The sequence below is a fragment of the Mizuhopecten yessoensis genome, unplaced genomic scaffold (assembly GCF_002113885.1).
Source record: "Mizuhopecten yessoensis strain PY_sf001 unplaced genomic scaffold, ASM211388v2 scaffold716223, whole genome shotgun sequence".
Taxonomy (NCBI): Eukaryota; Metazoa; Mollusca; class Bivalvia; order Pectinida; family Pectinidae; genus Mizuhopecten; species Mizuhopecten yessoensis.
In genome coordinates this window covers 203,704-230,734 of record NW_018480009.1, presented here as the reverse complement: position 1 = coordinate 230,734, position 27,031 = coordinate 203,704, and the positions used below count along the sequence as shown (strand labels likewise).

At 35.7% G+C, this 27,031-nt stretch overlaps 1 protein-coding gene across 2 annotated transcripts in view; it reads left to right on the top strand.

Moving 5' to 3' along the window:
• Positions 1-949: 949 nt before the first annotated feature.
• Positions 950-27,031, top strand: part of LOC110442181 (metalloprotease TIKI2-like) — a 94,159-nt gene continuing 68,077 nt past the window's right edge. For both annotated transcript variants that reach the window (XR_002461990.1, XM_021485666.1), the window contains exons 1-2: positions 950-1,504; positions 14,876-15,436. Coding sequence is in view for 1 of the 2 variants with exons in the window: in XM_021485666.1 (XP_021341341.1) it covers positions 1,406-1,504; positions 14,876-15,436 (660 nt within the window). In the remaining variant the exon portion in view is untranslated. The remainder of the gene's footprint in view (positions 1,505-14,875; positions 15,437-27,031) is intronic.

Sequence of the window (27,031 nt, the reverse complement as noted above, 5' to 3'; positions counted from 1 at the left end):
ATACTGGTACACAAATTTCAAACTTTCTGTAAACGCAAATCCCTACCAAGGAAAAATACAATAAATAAAAAATCTTAACTTCATAGACGTATGAAACCAGTAATTGCGTTTTTTTCCGCTTTCAGAGACGTGCCCACAACGCGAAAATATCTAGTTTTGCTTCCTTATTAACATTCTACACTGTACCACTGGTTTTTGCTTTTAATTGATTTAAATACGCGTCTTTAAGTTCCAGGCTGAGGGTGTGTGTATGTTAAAAAAATATTCAAATGATGTAATATGACTCCTCCGATGTAATTAGAACGGGGTAAAGGAAGAAAATAAACGAAGCAGCTTTGATGTCTACTGTACGATGACCCGTACAGCTGAAACGAGACCATTTCCCGCCCCCACGATCGCACAACGGTACAGTAATACCCCCGGGCGGCGAGACAAATATACATTGATCAACAACTGTTTTATCGCTAATCGGTAGCATTGTCGTTCTTTAACTCTTTTGATGTCTATCTGCCTTCTCTGGGGCCTGTAGTGCAGTTATTCAACCAAAACCACACTGGGGTCGCTAGCTGTCCCCTCAAATACACACTGTCCCTTTAACCGGAGAGGCGGCGCTATATACTACAGTGCAAACAAACTAGCGATAATGTTTAAATGGGAAATCACTTACTATATAGCTAAGGAATGTCCAAAACAATTTTATATTTCATAAATCATTTTGTGTTTTTTAGCGGTTTCGGTCGCTATGATTTTAATTACCACATTGTTTGGGGTCAATATACTGTTGTTACGAATTTACCTGTGAAATATATACCTGTATATAAGTCAATCAAAAGGTGTACAGGTGTAGTTCGCGCCATTCTATATTATGTATAGCTGTACTACACTATGTATACGATATATATGCGTCCGCACGTATGACCTGTTTAAATATTATGCATCAGAACTTCCACAGCGAACCAGAACGTCGATTCATGAAGAAAACGTCGAGTTGAATTGACCGTAACTGCCCAGGTTTTTTTTCATCGTTCGCGTAAAGCCACGTGCTATATATATTGCGGAGTGAGGAACCAATCGAATCGCGGTGTGTGGAGGAGAGTGTACACACAGCATAAGAATCGTACTGGATATTATGTTTGGTGTGAAAATGGAACTCCTTTCTAGTTTATTAGAGTTTAAAGCGACACGCCACTGCCAGGTACAACGCTCTTTAATACATACTGGACATCGGCTAGCGGTCAATTGTGACTGAGACGTCAGACCGGGAGGTCGACCCACATGGACCCTACAGAGCCGGATTACAAATTAGGATTATTTACTACAGATGCTGGGGAGGAACGGATAACATGTGTTTTGTGGCAATGGAGTTAACGTGAAGACGATTAAATGAATACAATGCTACACCAAAATGATACATTATTTATTGTTAATTCTCTTAAATACCATACAAATTGGTTTGTCAAACGAGGAGTCGAACCAAAGGGCTAAATGTAGGACCCAAGAAAATGTAAGTATGACTGTAATTCTATAACCAATAATACATACAAAGTTTTTTTCATTCATCGTATTTGTAAATTGGTGTTAACTGAATCAGAGTCAAGTCACGTTCAAGTCGGCTTTAAATCAGTTTATAGAAAAGACAACATCAAATTCAGGCCGTTTTTTCGGATTTGCCTAAGTTACATAGTTAAGAAATATTATTTGTATAAATGGAAGTAATTTATTGTGGACAAAAATGTAATATTTGATCAAATATCGAAGATTTTTGTTATAAATGGTAGACAATTTGTAAGGAAATGGAGTTGTTCTAACTCTGTTCATGAGCTTCCACACAAGTGACAGAAATATCAGATCTGAGCTTCAGAATGGATAGAACAGATATAGACAGAGCCCTGTTCTTTGGTGAGCAGTGTGCACTAGGATATCAACATCACTAGATGGTTGACCCCCCACTGATGTGTAATTATAGATAAGAGGACCCCTCTCACTGAGGGTCAGATGGCTGTAACTGGACTCCATTCCAAGCATGCCATTGACCTCAGAAATCAGTTCTAAAACCATAGTGCAAAATCACCTTCCTTGACTTTTTTTCCTGTTCAGCATTTTGAGAAATATATCTTGTGTACAATTATCACTTGGTGTGGTGTTAAATTGGGTAATTTGTAATCCAAATGTGAAAAAAAAAATCATTGATACAAATTAAATGATTTTCTGAAAAATTACTGTTGTGTATCTCTCGATCTTTGTGATATTTTGCTTCACATACAAACATATTACATTATTGTGGGCTATGATTGCTGAATAATAAGATACAAACATATTACATTATTTTGAGCTATGATTGCTGAATAATAAGAGCCTGATTTGAGGTCCGACAGCAGCATTACCCCTCGACACAGGGGTCAAACCTGTACCTACCACAGTTCAAACATTGTCAAATGGTCTAGACCTCTCTAAATCTTTGAAAGATATTCAGTTTGTAACTTTGGCTCAATTTAAGAATAATATATTTTAAGCAACATGATCAGCATTTTAAAACACATATAGTACTTCAAACAGACACGATAGAAATTAAGTTAGTAAACCTAATTATATCAAAATTTTCAAATAATCAGACGTCATGTTTTGGAGTTAAATTATGGTATACTATACACAGATTTATGTCAAATTTGTGCTGCAAAATGATTTTTTTGTTTCTATTTTTACATTTGAAAATGATATTTTTATCTCATGTAAATTAGTTGTGTGGTTTTATTTTTAATAATCCAATTTAAAGTCAATAATAAGATTATAATGTTGAGTCTTTTTCAAGGTATTATGGTCACAGATTAAATACCTTTATCCTTTAATACTGCCCTAAATACTATTAAAGCTGTCACATACCTCTATAATACAGGAGACATCCAACCATTAACACGGTTCATAGGATTTCAAAATACACCCGGAAATTGATATCCCTGTGTCAAATTATCTACGAAGCTTGTAAAATTTAGGGATAGTGTGAAAATTGATAGGTTTCCTTCATTAAACATATTGTCATCCATGGAAGGGGTTAACAAAAGTTGAAGTGGAGTATAACTGTCAACTTGAACATTTGTGATAGGCTGGGCATTGACAGTTAAACAAATATTTGTCAAAGATTGGAAAGAGAAGAAAACTAAGGGCTTTATGTTTCAAATGCCTTTGGGTAATGAAATACTAATTGATAAGAAATATCTTGCATGTTGATATCAATGATTTTTCTATATTAATGCATTATATAAGGGTATGACAAGAAGATTGAGGGTGGACGGGTGATGCAGTGGATAGCACTATTATAATTACCACCAAAACAGCCAGGCTCTGATTCCATGGTCGGAGACATAACATGCTTCTATGGTTTTATGCATCTCTGCTGTGAGCAAATATAATTTTAAAAAAAAATTGGGTCACCTTTCCAACCATTTCGGGTGTCTCTGGATAGTCCGGGTGTCTTCCATATTAAGACCCTCTGCATGCTTCCACGCAGGCCAACAAGACTGATTGATGTAAGTTTATGTTTCTTTAATTATTGTTGTAAAATATGTACAGTTTATTTATCGAACTTGCAAGTAATTAAGATTAATACGGTAATAATTTGTACTACAGTACTAGAAGGTATGCTTCGTGTCCGAAGTGCTGAAAACAATAATGGGACGTGGCTTTGTGGCAAGTCTGGGAGTCATAACTCCTTGTCTAGGTAATGCAAGAGTGATGAATTAGACTCTAAATAATTTTGATGTGTTAAGTGGCATATGAAAAGTTTTGTCCTGATGATAAAATACAGTCTGAGCCACACTTCATTGTTAAGTCTTGAGAATCGTTTTCATAAAAGGTGTAATATTTCATTGTGTTTCGTTTTAACAATGAGTAATAATTTAATGTCACAATACCATTTTTATTTTTATTTTTTTATCACATCATATGTAACCCAATCAAACGTTTAACACTATATAAAGTTGAAATTCCTCTGTATTATTTTATCACATCATATGTAACCCAATCAAACGTTTAACACTATATAAAGTTGAAATTCCTCTGAGAAAAGGTTCATATGCTATTAGGATTATGTTTGTCAAGAAACTTCACGATAATGTGGCTTTCAGAATTCACACTTTACTGATTGTGGTAAAATGTTAAAATGTTCACACCCCTTCCACCAGAATCATAAGGTCAGATCCATACAGATGTTTGTTTGCTGGGTCTGTGCTCACACACATGCAGTGTTCAGGCCAGGCATGTCCCAATGCCCCGAAAAATTGACTATAGATTCCTTTTCATATTTTATTATATTGTGTTGATTAAGGAAAAATTTCAAAGCAGAAGGTGCAGAGGGTAACCTTGCTCTAACTTTGCACCCATCTCGACGAAATACAATATCATTGGACAATAATAACGGGTTGGTCTGGTGGTACTGTGGGTTAGTTCATTTGCCATTCAGCAGGACCATGATGATGGCAGAGGTTTGATTCTCCGACATGATAAAGGTACGGGGTCACCTGCCGATCCACATGGGTTTTCAGTGGATACTCCGGGTTTCCTCCCACATTAAGACCCCCTTCATGGTGCTATCTTGGTTAACAAAAGTGATTAATATAAGTTGGGAATTGTGTTTTTTTAATATAAATTCAAACAAAATGGTGTGACGGGGTTAAAAAACAAGTTAATACCTGTATCTTTTAAAGCTTGTCCTGAGGTCTGTCACTAAAGACATTCTAAATAAATGAAACAACCTACTGATGGATAGTCCCAAAAAATCTGGCCCTTTAACTCCCTATGGATACTGAGTCAGGCTAAATTTTGGGCTCAGGTGCAGAAAAAACAGGTATTTTTTAAAGCATGGCCTGTTGTCTGTCACACACTAGCTACTCTAGGCTGGTATAGACATGAAAGCTAATATGGATTATTACAATGTGATATGGCCGTGTATAGTTTGTGATTATGAAAATTAAATCTTGTTGGACACACCTGGCTAACACTAAGGTCCAGGTAAAATATTTGCTTAAGTAAATGTTCTTAAATACCAGTGAATAGGAAGAATACAGCCCATAATCCTACACAGGTAAAACAAAATTATAATAAAAGAGGTCTGTGAAACATATTCCAAGAGGTGATTCTAAGACGAAACTATCGTATTTGAAAAAAACAAATGTGTCAATATTGTCCTGGTATTTTAGATATAAGTTAGGGAACAGTGAGTTGAATATTATTGATTGTCTTTAAATTAAATGCCATCATGATCATCTGATATTTATCACTAATACGTACACGACTGTAGGCTGATATGTTTTTTCAGTAGAATACTTGATCCTGTGGCCGATACTGTTATTACAAACTTCTCTTACATTGTGTATTGGCAAAAGTTAATGTGCGTGGAGTGTTTTACAAATAGCTGTAAATTAAACAATCTGTACGTCAGTAAACAATCTGACGACTAACATTGTTTATAATTATGTAGAGTTGGCAAGATCTCACAAAGATTATATTTTTTTTACCTCAATTTAGTTTTGTATTACTCTTTATATCAGAATAAATCAAATTTCTTGTACATGTAGATTTTGAACTGACCAAATACATTTTACAAAGGGTTTGTTATATAAATATTTTCATATGCATAAATTGGTTATATATGATTTTAAAGTTCTAGTAGACCAGAAACTGGCATAGGAGACTGATCGTGATATTTTACAGATTGGAAGTCTTGTGTTAGTTTTTATGGAGTTTCTTGTTTTCTGTTTCCTAATATTGTGTCTAGTACAAGGTTGATGTTGTTTTCCCTGTTTGTGGCATTTTCTGTATGCATGCTTAAACAACTCATTTTCTTTCACATTCATAATATTCCTTTACAATTAGAAAACTCGTGTTTTACTATTATGGTTTAATTGTCCCTAATTTCCATCTGAACCTCATAAAGTGATAGCCAACATATTTTAAGTCCCCTTTTCCTTATTCTGAGCTATTCCTTTTAACTCCCCCTTTGTATCATGTGATACCCTGTTATAACATCAACGACTTGCTGTACAATTGGTGACAGTATAACAAGTTCTTACTGTACTTTTAGAATTATTGGCACATATTATACATGTAAAGTCAGCCCTGTTTTTGAAAGACCAATGTTAACTCTGCTGAGAGATCAGATCACCTGTGTTAAGAGACCGTTCCATCTTTAATTGTGACTAGCTTGGCTGTTGTGAAGACACAAAATCCTGAACCTATATTAAGTCATTCACCCTTGAAATTTCATAATAAACTATTCCAACCTTTAATTTGGAAGAGTTCAAGTATGTCTTTAGGGGTGAATGAGTTAAGAGACCACCTGCAATAAGAGACCTCTTAATGGACCTAATGAAGGTGGATGATGTAATAACCGAAGTTCATAGAGGTAATGATATCATACTCTTTCTGTTATTGGGTTTTGTAGGACTGTTCAGACGAATCCTGCATCAGTTAATTTTTGAGGTTGTTGTTAAGTCCCACCACAAAGATTAAAGTGGGTTCTCCAATTTCGGTAGAGTTCCATTGCAAATACACGAGTCCAGGATTCAGGTGTCTGCAGTGTTTCAGAAACTAGTTACATTTTGATTATTTTATTGTACATTTTCCTGGTTATTAAAATACCAAGAGATGAAAACATTGTGTACCGGTAAATCTTGCCTGTCAATGTAGTTAGGTGCATGTGTTCAGGACGATCTGTGGACCGAGAAATGCCAGTTAACAATGATATCACACGGGGATGTCAATTCAATAATTCTCGATTTTAGTGCTATTCTTCACCAGATTGAACTCTTCAATGGCTTTCTACTTAAAAAGCAATAATAGGGTATTAATGAATGTTGTAGTAATTTGTATGTAATTAAACTGAAATGTGACAGTTACTGAAAAGAAGAATGAATTCTTTATTCCACTGAAGCTAAGCAGTTAATCATAGGTATATATTCTACATTTACAAATTCAAATAACCACACTTTATGAAAGATTTCAAACTCAATTTATCGAGAAGTCTCAAGTTTCTTTTGTGAAAAGAACTGGAGTTGAGGTCGGTGTGTTCAGATGTTAAGATATAATTGGACCTTTGTTAGGGGTGTGTTGATTTTCGGCCTAATGGTACCTTCGGCCCCTCCTTGTATTATACAGACCTACACTTTATCAAACACCTGTTCATTGACCAGTCACACCTCTATCCAGTGTGTATTGTTGATGGTCAAGAATGTCACAGTGGACATTACTAGACAAACACTGGCCTTGGATGTCCAACATCTCCAGATTGTAAGGTCGGATATGTTCCTGTCAGTCTTTTGTCAGTGGAGATTGGACAGTTTACAGGAACTATTTTGTTAATGTTCTATCAACAAACAGGTGGCTAATTTAAATTTCCTCTCATTCTTTTAGTTACCTATTTGTGTGGGAGACATGTGACCAAGGTTTCTGGTAACTTGTTTCCAGTGTCCCTATGGTTTCTAGGAGTCCAACCTATATAGCTAGGGGACCATTAATTACTAAAATATTTTGCCAAATCAATTCAACTCTGACATGTTACCTATGTCATCAGATTATTTGTGAAACTTTTTGACATGGTCAGTCTTTGTCAATTTTTGGACACTTCCTTCACTATACTTACCAAGTAGTAAATTATTTTACCAATTGCATCAGTTTAAAAGCATACAAATGATTAAGTTAGACAGAAAAAAATGTTTCCATTTTAATTGCTCTCAAAACTTAAGTGTTGATTATGATAAATTAATGTTTTTTTCAAGATGATTTTAGGAAGGTGTCAGAAAGCCAGTGTTTCAGACTTTAACAGTGTAAAATTACTCATAAAACAACATTTAGGTAGGAAGAGGAAGCAAAACACACAATGTGGTTGTTTTTGTCTAATGAATACATTTACAGGTATACAAAATGAAAGACATTAGACAGGCGAAATACTGAGTTCAAAGGTCACTGATGGTGACCAAGTGCTCCTAACTGACCTCATCACTGACCCTAATTGTTGATGAATCCACTGACCTTACTGACCCCTAATAGACTGACCACTGATCATGATCAGCTGATCTTTAGACAAGTTGATGCCCAATTTGCTGTGGAATGTGCATTTTATTTCAACTTTCAATTTAGAGTCCTTTATGAAGCAGTTAACTGTTTAGACTAATAATAGCAAAAACTGACCAAATTATTGGAATCTTTTTTTTTGATAACAAAAAGATATCAACACTGAAAGTGATATTTTAGGTTAAATAGCAAAACACTATCAACAGAGATATTTTAAAGATTTTTTCAAGTGATTCCTTAAGATAATTTTCAAAATGTTGTGTCTTATTACCAAGAGATATTGTGTGTTCTGTAGGCAAGTCCAACATGACAAGCATGAGTCAATGACTCAGATATCTTTGTACTAAAAATCCCTGTAACTCTCAGGTTTTTTTTTAAGATTAAGATTCATGCATATTGTGGTTAGTGAAGCTATGATGAGTATCGTATGATAGGGAGCTCCCACTGTGTAAGCTGCGTTTACATGGAATTCTGGTACATTATACTTAAACGACTGCCTCATTCAAACGTTCACATAATTGTAAATTTACTACATTGTAGGACAATGTAAATGTACTTTTGTGAATTCAAATTTTCGGGCATTTGTATAGAAAGGATTAGAATTTGAAACAAAATTGCAGGTAACATATTTTTGCTACCTCATTTTATATTAGCTTATTTCTACTGTATGGACAGTTGTATTTTCAAACCATGCAGACGTGGCCGTGTTAACTGAAGGTGCCCCCATACATAGGAAGTGTTTAAATTATATTATCAGTGCCAAGGTGTTTAACATAGGTGTGAAGATTTTAAATTGACATTAGTGACTCTGAACTTTTCTACAAGGTATAAAATCTAGATTTTTTTGTCCTTTCAAAGGTAATCTAAAAATATATTATGCAACGTACATTACGCTATTGTGAGATTCATCAAATTGGGATCATAGTCTGATTAAAATACATATCTTCAGTATTGATAAACTAAAGTGTAGTGATATTGAGAATATGTATTTTATTCAGATAACTTCATGCAAAGAGTAAGAACCATTGTTTAAGCTTCAACTATTATGCATTCCAGCATTTTATATCCAAGGTCAATCTCACTGTTACTATAAATAGGAAAATTCTTAATTCTCAACATCAGCTCTGTTAGTGCCTTCAGCTGTATTCAGATATCCTTGAAACCTAATACAAGTATTAAGTACCAATGGGTAGATTAAACAAGTTTGGTTAATCTTACATCAGAGGTCAAGGTCACCGTTAGTCAATGGCTTTGCTATATATTTAGAAACAAAAGTGTGTCATGGTTCTTACTATTCCATTTCTGGTTGGATTTCCAAGAAACTTTATACAGATAAACAAGTTCCATTTCAGAGTTTTGTAGTCAAGGTCACTGTTACTATAAATATCGTAAAATCAAAGAAACTTTTTTTCACACTTGGGTAGCTTGTATTATCATGGTTATTCCAAAAAAAGATAATAAGGAGGTAGACATTTTTTATGCAGCTCTAACACCTATATGCTGGTCCATGTCGACCATGTGGGCCACCGGTGAGTTGTAATTATATACTGGTCCATGTCGAACATGTTGGCCACCGGTCAGTTATAATTATATACTGGTCCATGTCGAGCATGTGGGCCACCGGTGAGTTGTAATTATATACTGGCCCATGTCGCTAATGTCGGCCACCGGTGAGTTGTAATTATATGCTGGTCCATGTCGACCATGTGGGCCACCGGGGAGTTGTAATTATATACTGGTCCATGTCGACCATGTGGGCCACCGGTGAGTTGTAATTCTGTCCCGTAAATCAACATGTTATACATGCACATCATGTGCATTTCTCCATGTCTGTGGCATGTGTATGATAAAAGTGTGGTATGTTACGTGAGCACAGAAGGCTGGAATCCACCTGTCTTCTCTTCAAAGGGTGCTACATGCCACTTAGGTAAATAAATACTCCGATATGTATATAGATATGGAGCAGGTTTACAGATATGACAGTGAGTATCACCACTGTTGTGATTCATTTTCAAAGGTATATGGTGACAAATGTTTATGACCTTGGTGAACTTTTGTAGTTTATGTCTGACTGGAGATAAAACTTTACTTTGTGTATGGTTTAAAAAACATGTAAATTGTAAATACAACAGTTAATGAAACAAACATGTAATATATGGAGTTTCTCATCTAAGTGTGAAGCCATTTTTTTTTAAACGGTATTCAATGTAATAAGCACACTGGGCAGTTAATAGCAGTTAAGCAAAACTGGAGTAATTGCAGAACTTAATCTTCAAATATTCTCATAAAATATTCATAATAGACATGATTTTAAAGTTAGTAATGGTGAATATATGTGAAGGGATGCGGCACATGGACTAAGGATAGATGGGTGTAAATAAAGGATGGTGTGGTTATTAGGATAAATACAATAAAGCATGTGTTACCTTATGAAATGTATCACTATCATTAAAACAAAGTTTTATAAATAGATGTTGATTTTGTTAATAAGTTGAGATATACAAAAACACTTGCAATTATAACAGCTAGGACACTGAGGAATTTGAGTAATATTAATTATAAATGTTTCAAGGGAGCTAACTCTATCTCTAACTTAAGTCACATATACATGTATATAACAAAAAGGCATATTTCCTTAAAATTGTACATGTACTGTATAATTTTGGTAGGCAAATTTTAAAAACGCTTTTGTCATACATAATTATCTTTTATTTTTTAAACTTAACTTCAAATTAAAGATGTTTGCCTATTTTTTTTCTTTCTTGAAATCATTATTGATATGACACAGTATATTGTTGAGTATATGTATATATACTTTTGTAAACTGCCTGGTAAATTTATAATGCAAATGTACTATACAGAGGTGGAGCAAGAAATAGTAAAATTTCATCGGCCTTTTGTGTACACTAATTTCAAAATACAAAAAATATTCAAAAAGTATAGGCACTGTTTTAACTCCTGTAAAATAAGTTTGTATACGTTTTTGTTCAACACCTTGGTACCTTATCCCTACATTTTCATTGTCTGGAAAATCATGTAGTTGAATCTATTGAATTTTGAAGATTTTTTTCTGGAATAGTATCGCACAAGATGTTATTTCATTTTGTTACGTATTTAACTTTGAAAAAAACTGGGATGAATTCTGGAAAGATCTTGAGTTGAAGTACGATCACACAGCGTCTTATTATAGACTTATTTTATGTTTACCACATTGTATTTCAAATTATATTGATGTGGATATAGAGGCAGTAATGACTGTGTCCACTAATATACTATTAAATAAACGAGCATAACCAATCTGGGAATCGAACCCCAGCCGCCTTGGTGAAAGGCAAGTGCGCTATCCACTGCAGCACCCGACCACCCAAGTTTGCATGTATGGTTGTGGCTTCATCAGGACAAATTTACAAGGTAGGAGACACCTACAGAACTGTCAGAGAGGATCTCTGTTTCCTTATAATGTAATGTTCTTTATTTATCAATTTTATTCAGTGAAATGTGTCCTATTTAAAAAATAATACATACAGATAATTTGATATACATTTAAAAAAGATGTCAACTCAAAATATGTGATATTAACAAAACAAATATGATACAGGTCTTGGTTATAATAAAACAGAAAGAAAACAAATATGATACAGGTCTTGGTTATAATAAAACAGAAAGAAAACATGACAATAAGTGGAACAGGATATTAAGTGACAATAAGTGGAATGCACTGATAAAAATAATGTCCTTTATGGAGACATAGTAAGGAACTGACCTATGTAATCCAACCTGGCATACAATCTCGACATTTCATTGGACATTTCTTTCTGTATTGAGCAATTGGTCTCTATAAAGTTCCACGCTGGGATATACTTTTACTTGTAGGTTTTGTCACTTTGATCCGGACAAATATTATTTCGGCCATTATTTCATGCACCAAAGTATCCTGATGTTCAGGCCAGATTGTTGGCCGCAGGTGCAGTAGTCATTTTGTAGGGTTTTATGTTTCGTTCTTAAAGGGCTGTCATAACAGACCAACAATATATAATCACAAACATAGCACTGGGGATGTTTTAAAAGATTAAATCTTTCAAAGGGACGTAGCGTTTGTTATTAAAATATGTGGAACTGATTTTGGCAGAATGAAGAATGCAGTAGATGCCGTTCTGAACATCTTACGGGATAGGGAGGCCATTAAAACAAGTATTCGGTGGTGAACTTTTGATCAATGTGGTAAATGTTTATCAAGTCATAAATTATGTATGAGGTGTCTTTATGTAGCCAATGTACTACAGTATCATGTTAAATACTTAAGATGAAAAACTCTGATCTTCCGAAAGTCATCAAACAAATAAACTTGACATAAACATTGACAATTTTCACGGAGACTATTGAACCACTGGAGACTATTGAACCATACAGATATCACCCATTGATGATTTTTCTTGGTTTATGTTTTTGAAAAACGTAGTTATCTAAAGTAAAATCATAAAAACATTTTTTGTATTCATTGCCATCGGTATAGAAGGTAGTTCATATGAAAATTTTATAAAACTCTCATGAAAAAGTTGCTATACATTTTATTTCATTTTGATCACAACCACCATCAAACATCCGTGATAAATAATTTAATCTAGGTGTGATTTATTAGATTGTATAGAAATACTCTGTTCCGTTAAAAGACACATGGCCACCCCCGCTATTTTACATCTCCTCACATCACGTTCTAACCTTTCCAGTGCTTTTGTCGACACTTCCCGTAACGGTATGATGGTGATCAATCTCGAAGATTCTTACTTCATCCATTGTAATACTTTTGATTTGAATCATAATTACAAAACGTACCACCAGCATGGTGGTCCATTAAATTTACGACCTGTTTGCTAGCACATCATTTTTAAATGTTTATGTTTTTTGTACCTTTGAATTGACTTTTTCACCACAGTCACTGTGGCCCAGTTAAAGTTCAGAACATCAAGGATTCATTGGACTTAATTAAAAACCACATCTAATCACTATGCAAATGAAATGGATATTTATCATCACTCAAGATCAATTTACAAAGAGCTGTATCAAACTATTATATAATGAATCACATTGTTAGAATGTCAACTTTGATATTATAATTATCTCTGTTTGATTCAAAGATGCCATCATTCAAAAATTTACTTTTATAGAAAGTGCTGTCTCTAAATAGCAAAGTGAGGTATTTGATAGGATTATTTTGACTTTTATGATTGAAGGAGGCAGTTATATTATGATTTGATGTGTAGTAGGTTTTTGTGGTGAGGTGGCGTTCATTATCATACCAAAACTGTAACATATTACTGACGGGTGCAGAATGTTTGAGCCCTTTGTACTAAAACTCACCCTGGGCCTGCCACTGAATGTCAAAGTAATTATCTTCAGTACTGGTTTTCATCCCCCCATATCTAATCAGGGTACATCATCTGTCACCTTGGGTAAGGTGGGCATTAAAGTCACACATCTCGTGGGGAGGGTTCCCTGTAAACTAGATCTATAAACCATGTCAGATAGACAACCGGTGAAAGTTGTAAAACTACAGCAAATATAAGACTAAGAAGGTGGGATGGGTAAGGGTTGTGAAAGTTGTTGAATTGTAGCAAAATTAAAGACCATGATGAGGGTTGGGTTAGGTTTGGGGGGGGGGGGGAGATAAATATCAGATATTCAACCAGTGAAAGCTGTAAAACTGAAAGAGGTGGAGCGGGAAGAGTAATTAGAATTTTTGTATTATCTCTCGTAAAGTCATCTTCGTCATAACATTTCACACACCTGTCAACATTTTAATCATTTTGGGGTTTGATCGGTGCCTGTTAATCATCGGTGACTGATTTATCGGGGAGAGAGGTATGGTGACTGGAGGAGACCATTGACAGACAGGCTGGTATAGAATGTAGACAACTCCTGTCTGATCCTAACCTCAGATATACACCAACACCTTGACAGCAAGTACAGGTGATTCCCATAGACTTTATTATAACTAGTGATAACGGCAGTTCAGATGGTAAATGATGTTCATAGACATTTACTATCAAAAAAATGATCCGTTACAGTTCTATCAATTGCAATACATATAACCGTAAAATTCAGGAAGGTCAAAAATGTACAGTCAAGGTCACAGATATAAAGCTTAAGATCTCTATCACCTCTATCTTACTCATCTTAACTTACCATTTTCTTATTAGAGGTCAAAAGGGTAAAGTTCAAGGCCATACATGATCTACTTTGGTATAGTTTGTAAGCCTTAGGCAGGTCCAGCCCCACCTGAGGGAAGGGGTTTCTAATTTCCTTACGGGAGTTTTCTGAATTGTATATACTCAATATAAAAGTGGAAAGTTCTACAATTGTGGAAAATGTTCATAACTTGATCACAAAAATATGCATACATGTTTACATGTCAGTACCTTGACATGTCATGAAAAACATGATTAAGAAGCAGATCTGTGGGGTATCTTGTCTAGTCCCTTAAATTACCTTCTTTTGAAGAAAAAGAAAAAAAAGGGAGAAAAGAAATTGAAGAATGTCTAATTAATCATTGATTGAGGAATATTTTCATAAATCCGGCAATAATTACTCAGATAAAGTGACATAAGGATACACAGAAAAAATATGGAACCCCAACCCCCTACTCCAACCCCAGAAATTGAAATTTCATTTTGGGGATCTATTCACGTGAACTATCAATGTTTTAATTTCCACATGGAAAGTCCTCTACAAAAATATTTCACTTAAGAGTATGATACCTTTTACAATTTATATCTTGTATCAAAATTTGACCAATGTTTCTTTCTCTTTACAGCCAGATCACCAGAATTCCTTTCTGTGGACGTTAAACCGAGATCCACCCTCTTACTTCTTTGGGACAATCCATGTTCCTTACACCAAAGTGTGGAATCACATTCCAGAAAGCACCAAAGAAGCGTTTCAACAATCGGAGAACATATTCTTTGAGTTGGATCTGACTGATGTTTACACAGTTACTGCGTTGGCCAATTGTCAACTGTTGCCTAATGGCGAGAACCTATCGGACGTACTGCCGGTTGACATGTTCAACCGACTGAAGAGCCATCTTGAGTATGTTAGACAAAAAATGCCTTCCTGGATGTCTGCTGACCAGAAGGGCAGAGGGATGTATGCAGACTATTTATTTAATGCTATTGCAGGGAACTGGCAGAGAAAACGGCCCATATGGGTCATGTTGATGGTGAATTCTTTAACGGAAAGTGACATTAAGTCCAGGGGGACCCCAGTGCTGGACTTGTACTTAGCTCAACAGGCGGAGAAAATCGGCAAGGTGACAGGTGCAATAGAGAGAGTGGAGGAACAATGTGTGCCACTTAACGAGCTAAATTTCTCACAGGTAAGTCTTTAATTACATGTCTAATTGTGTATTGTTTTCTACAGGTGTTCAGTTGCTGACATTGTTTCTGATCTAAAGACAATGCCTATAGACGGCAGTATAAGATCTGTTATAGACCTCCAGATCATCTTTGTGTGTTGGAGAGAGGTGGGGAGGTGAGAGGGAGGTCACTAAAGCTTTATTATTGGTATGACTCATTGATTCAATTCATGAAGATAAAACCTTTCTTGTCCCTGTGATATTCATTTTTTTGTCATTTTGTCAAACATTATGCTTGATCTACATTGGCATTCGCCACACGGTACAAAAGTGTACCTTAAGTCTATTTTACACAATTTCACACTGAATTTGTAGCCATTTTTAAACAGATTCAGCAAAAAGCATTCCAAATCTATTTATAAACCCTCTTTCAAACAGTAATCAGAACCAGGTATTATTAGAACAATTTGCGTTTGAAGCAAAGCCGATATTTGGGAACTTTTTCATTGAGCACAGCATGACTGCAGCCATTATAACTGTCTGATAGAGGCTTTGTTATCGGGATGTATGTACCCTAGGACTTCTACAATACAACTTCTATTCCTGGAACATAAACCTTTTGTTTTTCTACAGGAATGAAGAAATGTACATAGGTCTGCGTCTAAGACCAATGTTTTTGACTTTCTCTCACCTGTTGGTGGAAAGCTCCCAAAAACTTCACCTGTTCTATAAGTGCTGTTAACTGCAGAAGAAGTGCCATTTCCCAGCACGTTCCAAAGGTTTTATTATACTGGGTTTTGTGGTAATTGAAACGTTTATTTTAAAAAACTGAAATAGGTCAATTGTAATAGAAACACACCTGAACCATGAAACCGGTTCAGCCCTCTACTATAGCTGTAGACTAGCTATACAACAGTTTTTGTTTGTTTTTTCTGTTGGAAATAAATCAACAAAACTGCAGGTAAACAGTGAAAAAGAAAATTTCATTACATTCATGATGAATTAGAATAACAATTCCTAGATATGAATGAATTGATTAAAGATATTACAAAAAAGTGCTGAATTTTACCACACCTGAGAACTTTGCTCAAGTTATTTATACTTTCATCTTCTTGTGTTGATAGAGCAGATGTATTGGTATTTGAGAGTCATTCTTATCTGACCCATTTATTGACAGCTGATGTAACATTCTGGTATTCTAATTAATGGGTAGTCAACAGACCACCAGTACTTTTCTACCCCACATGTTTAAAGAGCACCACTTAAGGGAGGTAAATAGTGTTGCACAAACACATCCGTGGGCCCTTGAAAGCCACTTGGGTGATCTGCGAGAATCCACAGAGATACTGTATGGTTCCTAAGTTTGTCTCAGTTTTTCTCTATTGTAAAGTAAACTCACCAGTATATCAACCACATAGTTGTTTACTTTGGGTAAAAGTTTACATAGATCTGTGATGGCGGTAAATGTTCCAAGCATTCAGTGGAAGTTTAACACTTCAGCAGATAAGATAGTCACTGTATATAAGACTAATATATTAGTTTGGATACATTTATCATCTTCCATACAATGACTAGACCTATCTCATCTGTCTTAAATCCAAAATTGCAATTTGTGATAGTAAAATGTTTATTGTAGGGGACCTGAAATATCTTTGTAATTTCTAGAACTGTTTTGTTGTACAGTACTGTATACAATAAACAAGGGCTGTGATATCCATCATACCATGTGGGAATCTACTGTACTCCAATGTACTGTAGGAATACACTTTTGATACAGAACCATTTCATGGATTATGACTTTATAATGGTAATAAACAGGGTTATTGTTTATAAAAGGAACAACCCTACTAAATGATGAGCAGATGCACAAACAAAGATGTACAGGTTTTGCCAGATAGTATTGAATCACCAACTAAAACCCTTAGATTGAATTTACGTCCATCAAGACAATGTTAGGTCAATATTTAGATATTTCTGGTCAGTTGTCATCCCGCATACCACCACTAAATCTATATGAATTGGTGTAATACACTTTTGACCTTTTACAATTATGTTATTAATGTTTATCATCACAACAGGACAGCCAAAGGAGCCTTTAATTGAGAGACTGCTGTACGATATGTCTTAGATTTGTCCCAAGTTAGCTTGTGACGTAATTGAAAGATTAAAAAGACTTCCAAAGTTAGCTTGTGAAGTTGATGTAAGACTGGGGCCTACATCATTCACCCCAGTATCATATGTACACCATGTAGCTATTATAATGGTTCTTTAACATGATCATGTTCTAAGCTTCAATTTTCTGTTGTAAAATTTGCTGAATGACCATATATATTTTATACTGAAAATGAGGATGTAGCCATCTACCAAGTAAACACTATTCTTCAAAAGTTAACTGAATGTTTAGTTTGATATTATTGATTTTTTTTTTTTTTTAAATTAGGAACAGCAGGTTTAGGTTAAAGTAATTCAACTCAATATATGGCCAAAATGTGTGACTTTCAGGCAAACTTTGCTCCTATAGACAACCCCCCCCACACACACGTTATTCCAAATCCTCAATCTGTACCTGTAGGTATAGGGGTATTTCTTTAGTTGTGTAACCCAAATCTGATTATGTTTTTTTGTTATATACAATTCATGGCTGCAGATCATGTGCACCCCCGTCCTAGGCTCCGTCCTCACAGTGGGACGATAAATTAACCAGAGTGATTGATTTTCTCTGTTACAGTGCCGTAATGTGCAAGTAAACTCCAGCACCTAATATGCAAAAAACAGTGTCAATTTCAGGTAATGAAACATGTCAAGCCATCTTGTACACCCAGCACTGCGTAGAATGTACAAAACCAAACTTGACGTTTCCGAGATCCAATTTCAGGATTGCTTGGTTTTGCCAATCTCTTGATGGATGTCATAGTTTTTTTTTTATAAAGTTGTTACAACAAAGTGTAAGCTTCCTAAGAAAAGGTTGTTATCGTTGCTAAGTGTTTTTTGTGGTTTTTAAGACTATTAGCTGACAAAATGATGAATGTTTCACTGCAGACCTGCAAACATTTAAACATCAAGAACACCATTGTGCCTTCAATTTATTTTCGATTGCTATTTTGGTTTCTAATTTTTGAAATGTAATATATGGGGTGATTCAGTTAATAATATATTTAAGGCTATGACCACAAACGATGTCAGTCGGGGTATATATACCACACAATTTGAATGAGAATATTGTGGGTTGGGAAATGGTTTATTGAAAGAAATTTCTTCAAAGACGTGACGGTTGATTGATAATGGTGGAGATACATCAGTTTTCATGGCTAAGTTACAGGAATGAGTCACATGTTACCATCAGGCAAAAGGATTGATGTCTTTTTTCAAAAGAAATTCAGAAAAATGTTTTCAGCGAAAGATTTTGCAATGCGAATGAAAACAAAATTATGAAAGGAGATACTTCTCAAATATTCTGCTTTATATGGACGTTAAATAAGAATGTTGAGATGTTGGTGGCAGTGAGATGTTGGTGGCAGTGTGGCAGTGAGATGTTGGTAGCAGCAGTGATTTCTGTTTTAAAATGTTGAGAATCACGTATCCAGCTTATTGTACCTGAAAAAATATGTACATTCTTTTCGTTTAAAAATTCGTGTTCTCAAGAGCTTTTGTATTCAGTGATTCCATATACAACAAAGCCTTCATTCTATAAACCTTGTATTCAACACCATCTGTTTTGAGAAATTTCCTGTATTCAACAGCTCTTGCATTCAATGACCTCCGTAGTCAATGACCCAAGTGTTCAATAGCTGGCCTCCCTGTATTCATCAAACATTTTATCCATTGGCTACCTGTGTTCATCACTTTCTGTATTCAACAATCCTCAGCTTCTAAGACCAAACTTGTCGAGGTGTATGTAATGTCAAGTTTGAACTACTTTGCAATTTTGGTTGTACTTACCTAAACAATTTTATTTACCAAGTATTTTTAAACTAAAAATATATACTTAATGAATGTTCATCCTGTGACTATTTGTTACTCATAGATTTATTGTCCACAACCATGAACATTTTTGTATGAAGGTATTGTTTCCTTTAATCGCCAATCCCGTATTTCTGTTTAGTCTTATGATTGAATAATTACCAGGATGATGAGAACAAATTTGGTATTTATATGAAATATTAATATTATGTGTATTGTGTTTCTGTATAGCATTGATATTTGATTCTGGATTTTTTTTGGGGAAAAAACAATCGTCTTTATTCGAGCACAAAAACAAAAAATCCAATCTGTTCCACATATTCACTATGTTCATTCATAATTTTAGTAAGTGAATTCCTAGCCAGATGTTTAGTTAGATATTTATTCTGTAGATGTCTGGACATGATCGTGACTCGTCAGTCGGACATTGTTCCATGGATGCTTGTTGACTGAAGGAGAATATCTGATATTTCTAATTGGACCGGACATGCATGTGTGAAGTTGGTGTGTACTTAGCCATTGATTTTATTTCCCCTCATCAGTTTCTTGATTACTTCTCCCCTCCCTGACACTGGTCTGGAGGGACTAGCAGACGCCCAGAGGAGCTGTCAGTTATTCTGATTGGACACAGAGAGCTGTCAGCTTTAGTGATGGGACACAGGGAGCTGTCAGTTTTTGTATAATGAGACACAGGGAGGTGTCAGTTTTTATACCCTACATTCATACTTTGTTCATTATGATACAGCAATGACCATCCATTCGAAATGTTGTATACCAACCATTAATCTGTATCACTGAGGTAGATCTGGACCACATATTACAGTATGATTGCCCATGTCCCAAAGATGTGATGCAATCTTCATCTAAAGGAACATCCCTAGGGTCAAGGTTATTGGCTTCTAAAATGGTTGCTGGGCCAAAACGATTTAGCTGGGTCTTTATGATACACTTGACACATTTTTGCTCATGACTCCTGTATGGGTCTTGACCTTTGTTCCAAGGTCATGGAGCTAATATCTAACACAGCTGTCTTGGCAGTAACTTTGTACCCTTTGGACTTGATCTTGATCATACATAATTCACAGCAATGTTGCCCACGACCCAAGGATATGTCATGACCTTCGACCTTCGACCCAAGATCATATCTCCTTTCTGTAAAATGGTTATCAAAATAATATACCAACTGTTAATTTGGATGCAGACATAATTTGCGTAATGATATATGCAAGACAAGACCTTTGGTTCTTGTCTTCCTTTTAGAATGTTACCAAACTTTCTGGGGAGTACTGTTCTCACGCTAAACAGAAAAGAAGGAGAAAGAAATCAGTAGACGATATAGTGATTCAGCTCTGTGTGGTTTTTGTCTATATCCTACATACTATAATCATCCAGAAGTGACTGTGACTTACATAAGAAGATTGTATTAAAACTCGAGGTTCTTCTTCCTATATATACATCTTTATGTATGTGTTGAATCTGAGACTATTGGTGTTACAATGATGGAGATGAAGGCAGGTCAGTCGCCCTAGATGAGTCAGTAACAAGTGACTAGATATTATCTTGATAAACGTTGATAACATGTAGGTATTTGTGAGTTATCAGTTTGAAGCAAGTTCTATCAGTTGATTCAGATATCACTTTGATAACTTAGTTTGACTATCTGAAAAATGACTAGTTTTCTGACCTAACATATACCAGGGTTTGATTGGGCATTGACACATCAAAATCTCTCTAATCTCAAGGTCAAAAGGTCAGATATTTCTGTCAATTGCAGCATTCCAAAGATACAAAAATAAATATGTATGTTTAGTTGTATCTATATTTGAATATTGTATTAAATTCTTGAATGTCTACAATTATCAAATATCTTATGTGGAAGAGATTATGCTGATCATATGATGAAAATATATTTGATTATCAAGTTAGGTCATGATAAAATTCCTGCTCACATTGAATGCGTGTTTTGCACCTTATCTATAAATATTCTAATTACATGTATTATAAAAGTGCAGTGTCATCAAGAAAATTGAAAGTGTAATAATTGAAAATGTTTATTTTCATAAACGAAGCATCATGTTGTGGAGGTTGAAAAAGTGACAGTTACGGTTATATGCCAGCCTTGAAATGTATATCTGTACTTATTTCTGGCGACTATATCGTCATTTATCTTTCTTTTAGTATCCAATGATAAACACCATATTTATGGAAACCACACATAGACAAATTATCATGGCTGGGATGGTGGAAACAAATTTGTGACCTTGGGCCTGCCACAATTCTCTTATATACCTTAATTACCTTGTAATGATATCCAATATAATGCTTAATAAAAACGGCACAGAATTGTAAAAAGAAAATGTTTCCCCAGCATGTGTAGTTAAGCACATGTTACAGGTTTATTGATGGGGGATTAAGATTGACTGCGTGGTACGTATACACCATTCGTGCACATGCTGTTACGAAAGGATCACTTTCTTTTTGAAATTTGAATCTTGATAAATTGTGTATTAATGGTTGTGTCTGCCTGGCTGTGATTTTATACAGAGGTGTATCGGAGATGGTACAAGCCTGTAACAGCTGTAAACAGTTAAATCCTTGTAAAATAGCCTGCTGTTTCTGTCCGGGAATTAACTATTGTTTTATTGTTAATTAACTACACATCTTGATGTTGTTGTCGAGGTACAGAGGTTATGACCCATAGGTACACATACAACACCCGAAATCTGCCGCGAAACACCCACAATCCTTTACCAAACACAACCAATTGTGGACCAGGTGCTGAAACCAAGATAATATACACAAGGGAAAATGTTAGGGACATTTTTTATAATTTTGTATATCAACAGATAATTGATGTTACCCTGATAAGTAGCAGTAGGTATTTGCTGTAGTAAACACCCTTGGTAAACAGGTATTGTAACCATCTCCTCAGAGAGATGGACTAATTTAGTATATATATTGTTCTAGCACCATTGCTGAAGAAAAACAATCGGTGCATTTATTTATGGCATGACGGATGTCTGTCATCCATCCTCTGCCAACTAACCTCCGTAACGACTGATCAGGCTACACCCAAATTTGTTGTGATGCAATTGAATTATGACAAATATTTCAAACAGAAAAGATTTTTGTACTTATTTTCTTCACCTCATCACAAACTTTGTGCCAAATATAACAATGACTTCATTCAATTATGATGTCAGCTATCGGTAATTATTATTGTGTGTCTTTCTACCATAGCTATTTGAATCTTCCTTTTTGCTTGAACTTCATCAAATGTAAGTATACATTTGCATAGCCCCATCTCAGTCTTAGTCACACTTTTTCACTTTCATTGATATGCTGTTGATTATAGGAATCTCATTATACTGTATTGTTACCGAAGTATGGTAACCTAATTATCAGCTCATTGCAGAGTGGAAATCATTTTGGTGCACCATTTGATTTACATTCATTTTGGCAGTATCAATTATTGTTGTTCATATATGGATACTATACTGTTATTGCTGTGAGAATTTTCTTATTGCTTTGCTTGCTGCCTGAGCATACATTTGTGAATTTGAATCCACTCTCAAGTGTGAGAACTGACGTAATAAAGATGAAGTGAGACTCAGGTCAAAGCCGAATAGATTAAACACCTATTTTGTTGCAGATATGTAACACAGGAAAAATATTGTTAACCTGGCAATAAATGCTGAAAATTTAGTATTTAAATATTTTCACACATTTATTTTGTATGTGTGTGGGGCAGGGAGGGATGATGGTGGTGAAATTAGAAAAAAAGTGTTTTTGAAGATATGGTCCCTACATACCCTCTGAAAGGATTTCCTTTACAGTATTTATTTTGTGATAAGCCCATAGGGTCAACATCTGATCTCATATAAACAGTGGGATTATTACAGAACAATGAAATAGGTTTTATTGGCATTCTGCTGTCGATGTGGATTGGTTTATTACCAAGCATGGGTTTATTGTAGGATAAATATGGTAAGTACGTCTGGAGGTGAGATTACACTAGAAGTGGAAGATATCTGTCAGTTCTTTGTTCTTTAACTTTGTGCCTAGAATCTTAAAACGTCATCCCTCTCAAATACCATTGCAGATATTCGTCAGTGTGCACGTCTTTGAACTAGGCTTGCCATAGATAGTGGAGTGTTTGGTAGAGGGGGGATGTTGATCTCCAGGCAGACACAATGCGTTTTTATCTTTGTTAAATGTAAGTGTTAAAGCTCTCTCTGTTGATGATTTCATCCATTCTTCTTACATTGGAATGTGGGGTTTAATTGTTTTTAAAAAAAAAACATTCTTGCAGAATCTGCAAAAAAGTATCTTGTATGTTATCATTAAAACCTAAGGGAGCAATGATCTGTTAAATGATAAAGTCAGTGTGCCTTGAGTGCATGGTGAAAGCCCAATAAACGGTAAGTGGTACAGCGACTAGTTGTCGGATTTATGTAAAGTGTTACCCCTCCTGCTGTTAGCCAGGTAGTGTCTTTCTAAATCAAGTATGAAGTGTCTTTGACATATCTAACCATTTGTATCATGTTGGTCTAAGGTTAAGGTCAGTTTATCACATGTTATACTTAGACTGACTTGTTACTTTTAATGTCACAATTTGCTTTATATCACCCATTTCTGTTAATCAAATGATATTAAGAGAAATGCAGTGTATTGAAATTGAAATAAGTGTGATGGTCAAGGTCAGATGAAGTGAGTTGATGTGGTCAAGGTCAGATGAAGTGAGTTGGTGTGGTCAAGGTCAGATGAAGTGAGTTGGTGTGGGCTTTTGACAGTAAGTTACAAACAAATATGGAAATGAAAGGCAAATATATATTGACAGAATTATGGTGGATTTTGATGGTCATTTGTATAAAGGAATATAGAGCAAGTGGCAAGCATGTGTTGACTGACGATGGATGTACTGGAGTCGGACTTAGATTTACTGTGTAAGGATATTAGGTTTGAGAGGGCTGACAGGGATGCTACATCTGTAAGGCGTTCAGTTTCCACAGGCTACCCATAATTCTCAGCCATCAGAGGAATGAAAAACAGAGAAACCAGACGAATCCTCCATTAATTGAAGAGCTATATATATAAATTATTCCAAGGAGGATTTCTTACTCGATAATAATCTGTAATAGAAAGTATTTTTATCAAGATTTTTTGGCCTGAATTTTATAAGATGTGACTGAATGTCTGCTCCTGGTCACATTTATTAGAAACAGGGGCATTCGTGTGTTATGTTCTCGTATGTAGAGGATAAATCGAAACCAAGTCTGACATTTTATACTTGGTAAGAATATTTCAAACCTGTGTCAGTTTTGTTTAAATTCTTTTGCTGTGAAAATTTGGCAATAATTGTAGTTCTGTTTTAAGAAATTGCGAATAAGTGAAATTAATGTAATTTTGAATTGGATGTTTAGATGTACATTTCATGAATACTTTATGTTACCTTTGTCATTGGATCTGTGATTTCTTGGCATTTAACTACATGGTGGCCTGTGCTCTAATAGAACCTTGTCCTAATTACCATAATATCATCCACTTAGTGCATTGCTCCACAATCAATATCTAAAGAGGCACACGCTGAAAGGGTGGTAAATGGGGACGGCCAATATTTTTGATTTCTGTTTCATCACACACATCAATATTGCTGGTGATAATAGATTCCTGGCTGTACTTTGTCGTGGGTAGCACTACAACTGAAGAACCACATCATTGCTCCATTGTGCTCCTCCTACCATCTGCCTTCTACTTCCCCCAAGGGAGATAATTCCAGTGTATGATGGAATGAATGACTCGATAATGACTATTAGAGATAATTGTTAACTCATTTAGCGACATACATTTCTATTAGTATAAGTGTTAAATATTGTCTGTAATTACACAAACAACTTCCCGGACAACTTCCAATGACACCTAGGGGGATGACCTTGTGCTAGAGGAGAAATGACCTTGTAATTAAGTTAGCTCAGGGCTTGTTTTAGAAACCCACTACTAAAATAATGACTTATGTTATTGCTAATTGCTGATGATAAAATGTGCTGTGTAGATAATGTATTTTGTTAAGTATATTTTGTTCATTAGTTCTGATCACAGGGTAATATGTTTCTATTAGTGTAAACAGGCTATCACAAGGGAGTGACAGGTTTGCACTGCTGTTGGTTATTTCAGTAGAAATTAACATGAAAGAATACACAGGCGGTGTCGATTTGTTAGCTGTCACCATACACCATTATCTCAACTTTTTCTACATGTACACCTGCCATCTTGTTAATATATTTGTCATGTACTATATAAACTCTAATTTTTTAAGTAAAAGAAAGTGTGTGTGTGTGTGTGTGTGTTTGGGGGGGGGGGGGTACAGCAATCTCAATACACAAACGGGCACATTAGAACTTCCTCTTCTCCTTTTATTTTTTTTACTGGATTTCAAAGAAACGGTTTTCTGGATAATCATGTTTTAAGGCGTAATCAAAACAATTGATACAATTTTCATCATTTACAGCAGTTTTTTGTTATATATATTCCTGAAAACTATGTAGTCATGGAGATTGACCTGTTGTGGTAATTGTACCTAGCTGACCCTAACAACAACAGTCCTGTATAGTGTACATAAATTCGAGACAGGGAATACTTTGCTCTGAACCCAGTGGCCTGCAGTTGGCAGGAAACATATATCATCTAAATTATTACATTCATATAGGTATGGTTTGTACACTGATATACTGTAGTGTTTGTAATCACCAGGAATGTCCTCTTCATCCTGGTCCTCACGCTGGTACTCCTATCATTCTCTGGTTTGTCATCCACATGCTCTTGGTGATCCTCATTCTCCTCATCCTCCTCCTTATCATCTTCCTTCTGTATTATTGTCTTTACTACCTTCCTCATCCATGTCCTGGTATTCCTCTTCCTGCTCCTTGTCGTCCTCATCCTTGTGTCCCACCTCATGCTCCTTAATTTCCTTTCTGTGATCCTCCTCATAATTGTCCTCATTATCTTCCTCTTTATACTCCTTCTCATCCTTCTCATCCTTATGTTCCTCCTCACCGCCCTTCTTATACTCCTCCTCCTCCTTCTCTCTGTGTTGCCCCTCAACGCCCTTCTTATACCCCTCCTCCTCCTCCTTCTCTCTGTGTTGCCCCCCAACGCCCTTCTTATACTCCTCCTCCTCCTCCTTCTCTCTGTGTTGCCCCCCAACGCCCTTCTTATACTCCTCCTCCTCCTCCTTCTCTCTTTGTTCCCCCTCACCGCCCTTCTTATACTCTTCCTCCTCCTCCTCCTCCTTCTCATCCTTATGTTCCTCCTCACCGCCCTTCTTATCCTCCTCCTCCTCCTTCTCTCTGTGTTTCTCCTCACCGCCCTTCTTATACTCCTCCTTCTCTCTGTGTTCCCCCTCACCGCCCTTCTTATACTCCTCCTCCTCCTCTTTCTCTCTGTGTTTCTCCTCACCACCCTTCTTATACTCCTCCTCCTCCTTCTCTCTGTGTTCCCCCTCACTGCCCTTCTTATACTCCTCCTTCTCCTTCTCTCTGTGTTCCTCCTCACCGCCCTTCTTATACTCCTCCTCCTTCTCTCTGTGTTCCCCCTCACCGCCCTTCTTATACTCCTTCTCCTCCTTCTCTCTGTGTTCCCCCTCACCGCCCTTCTTAT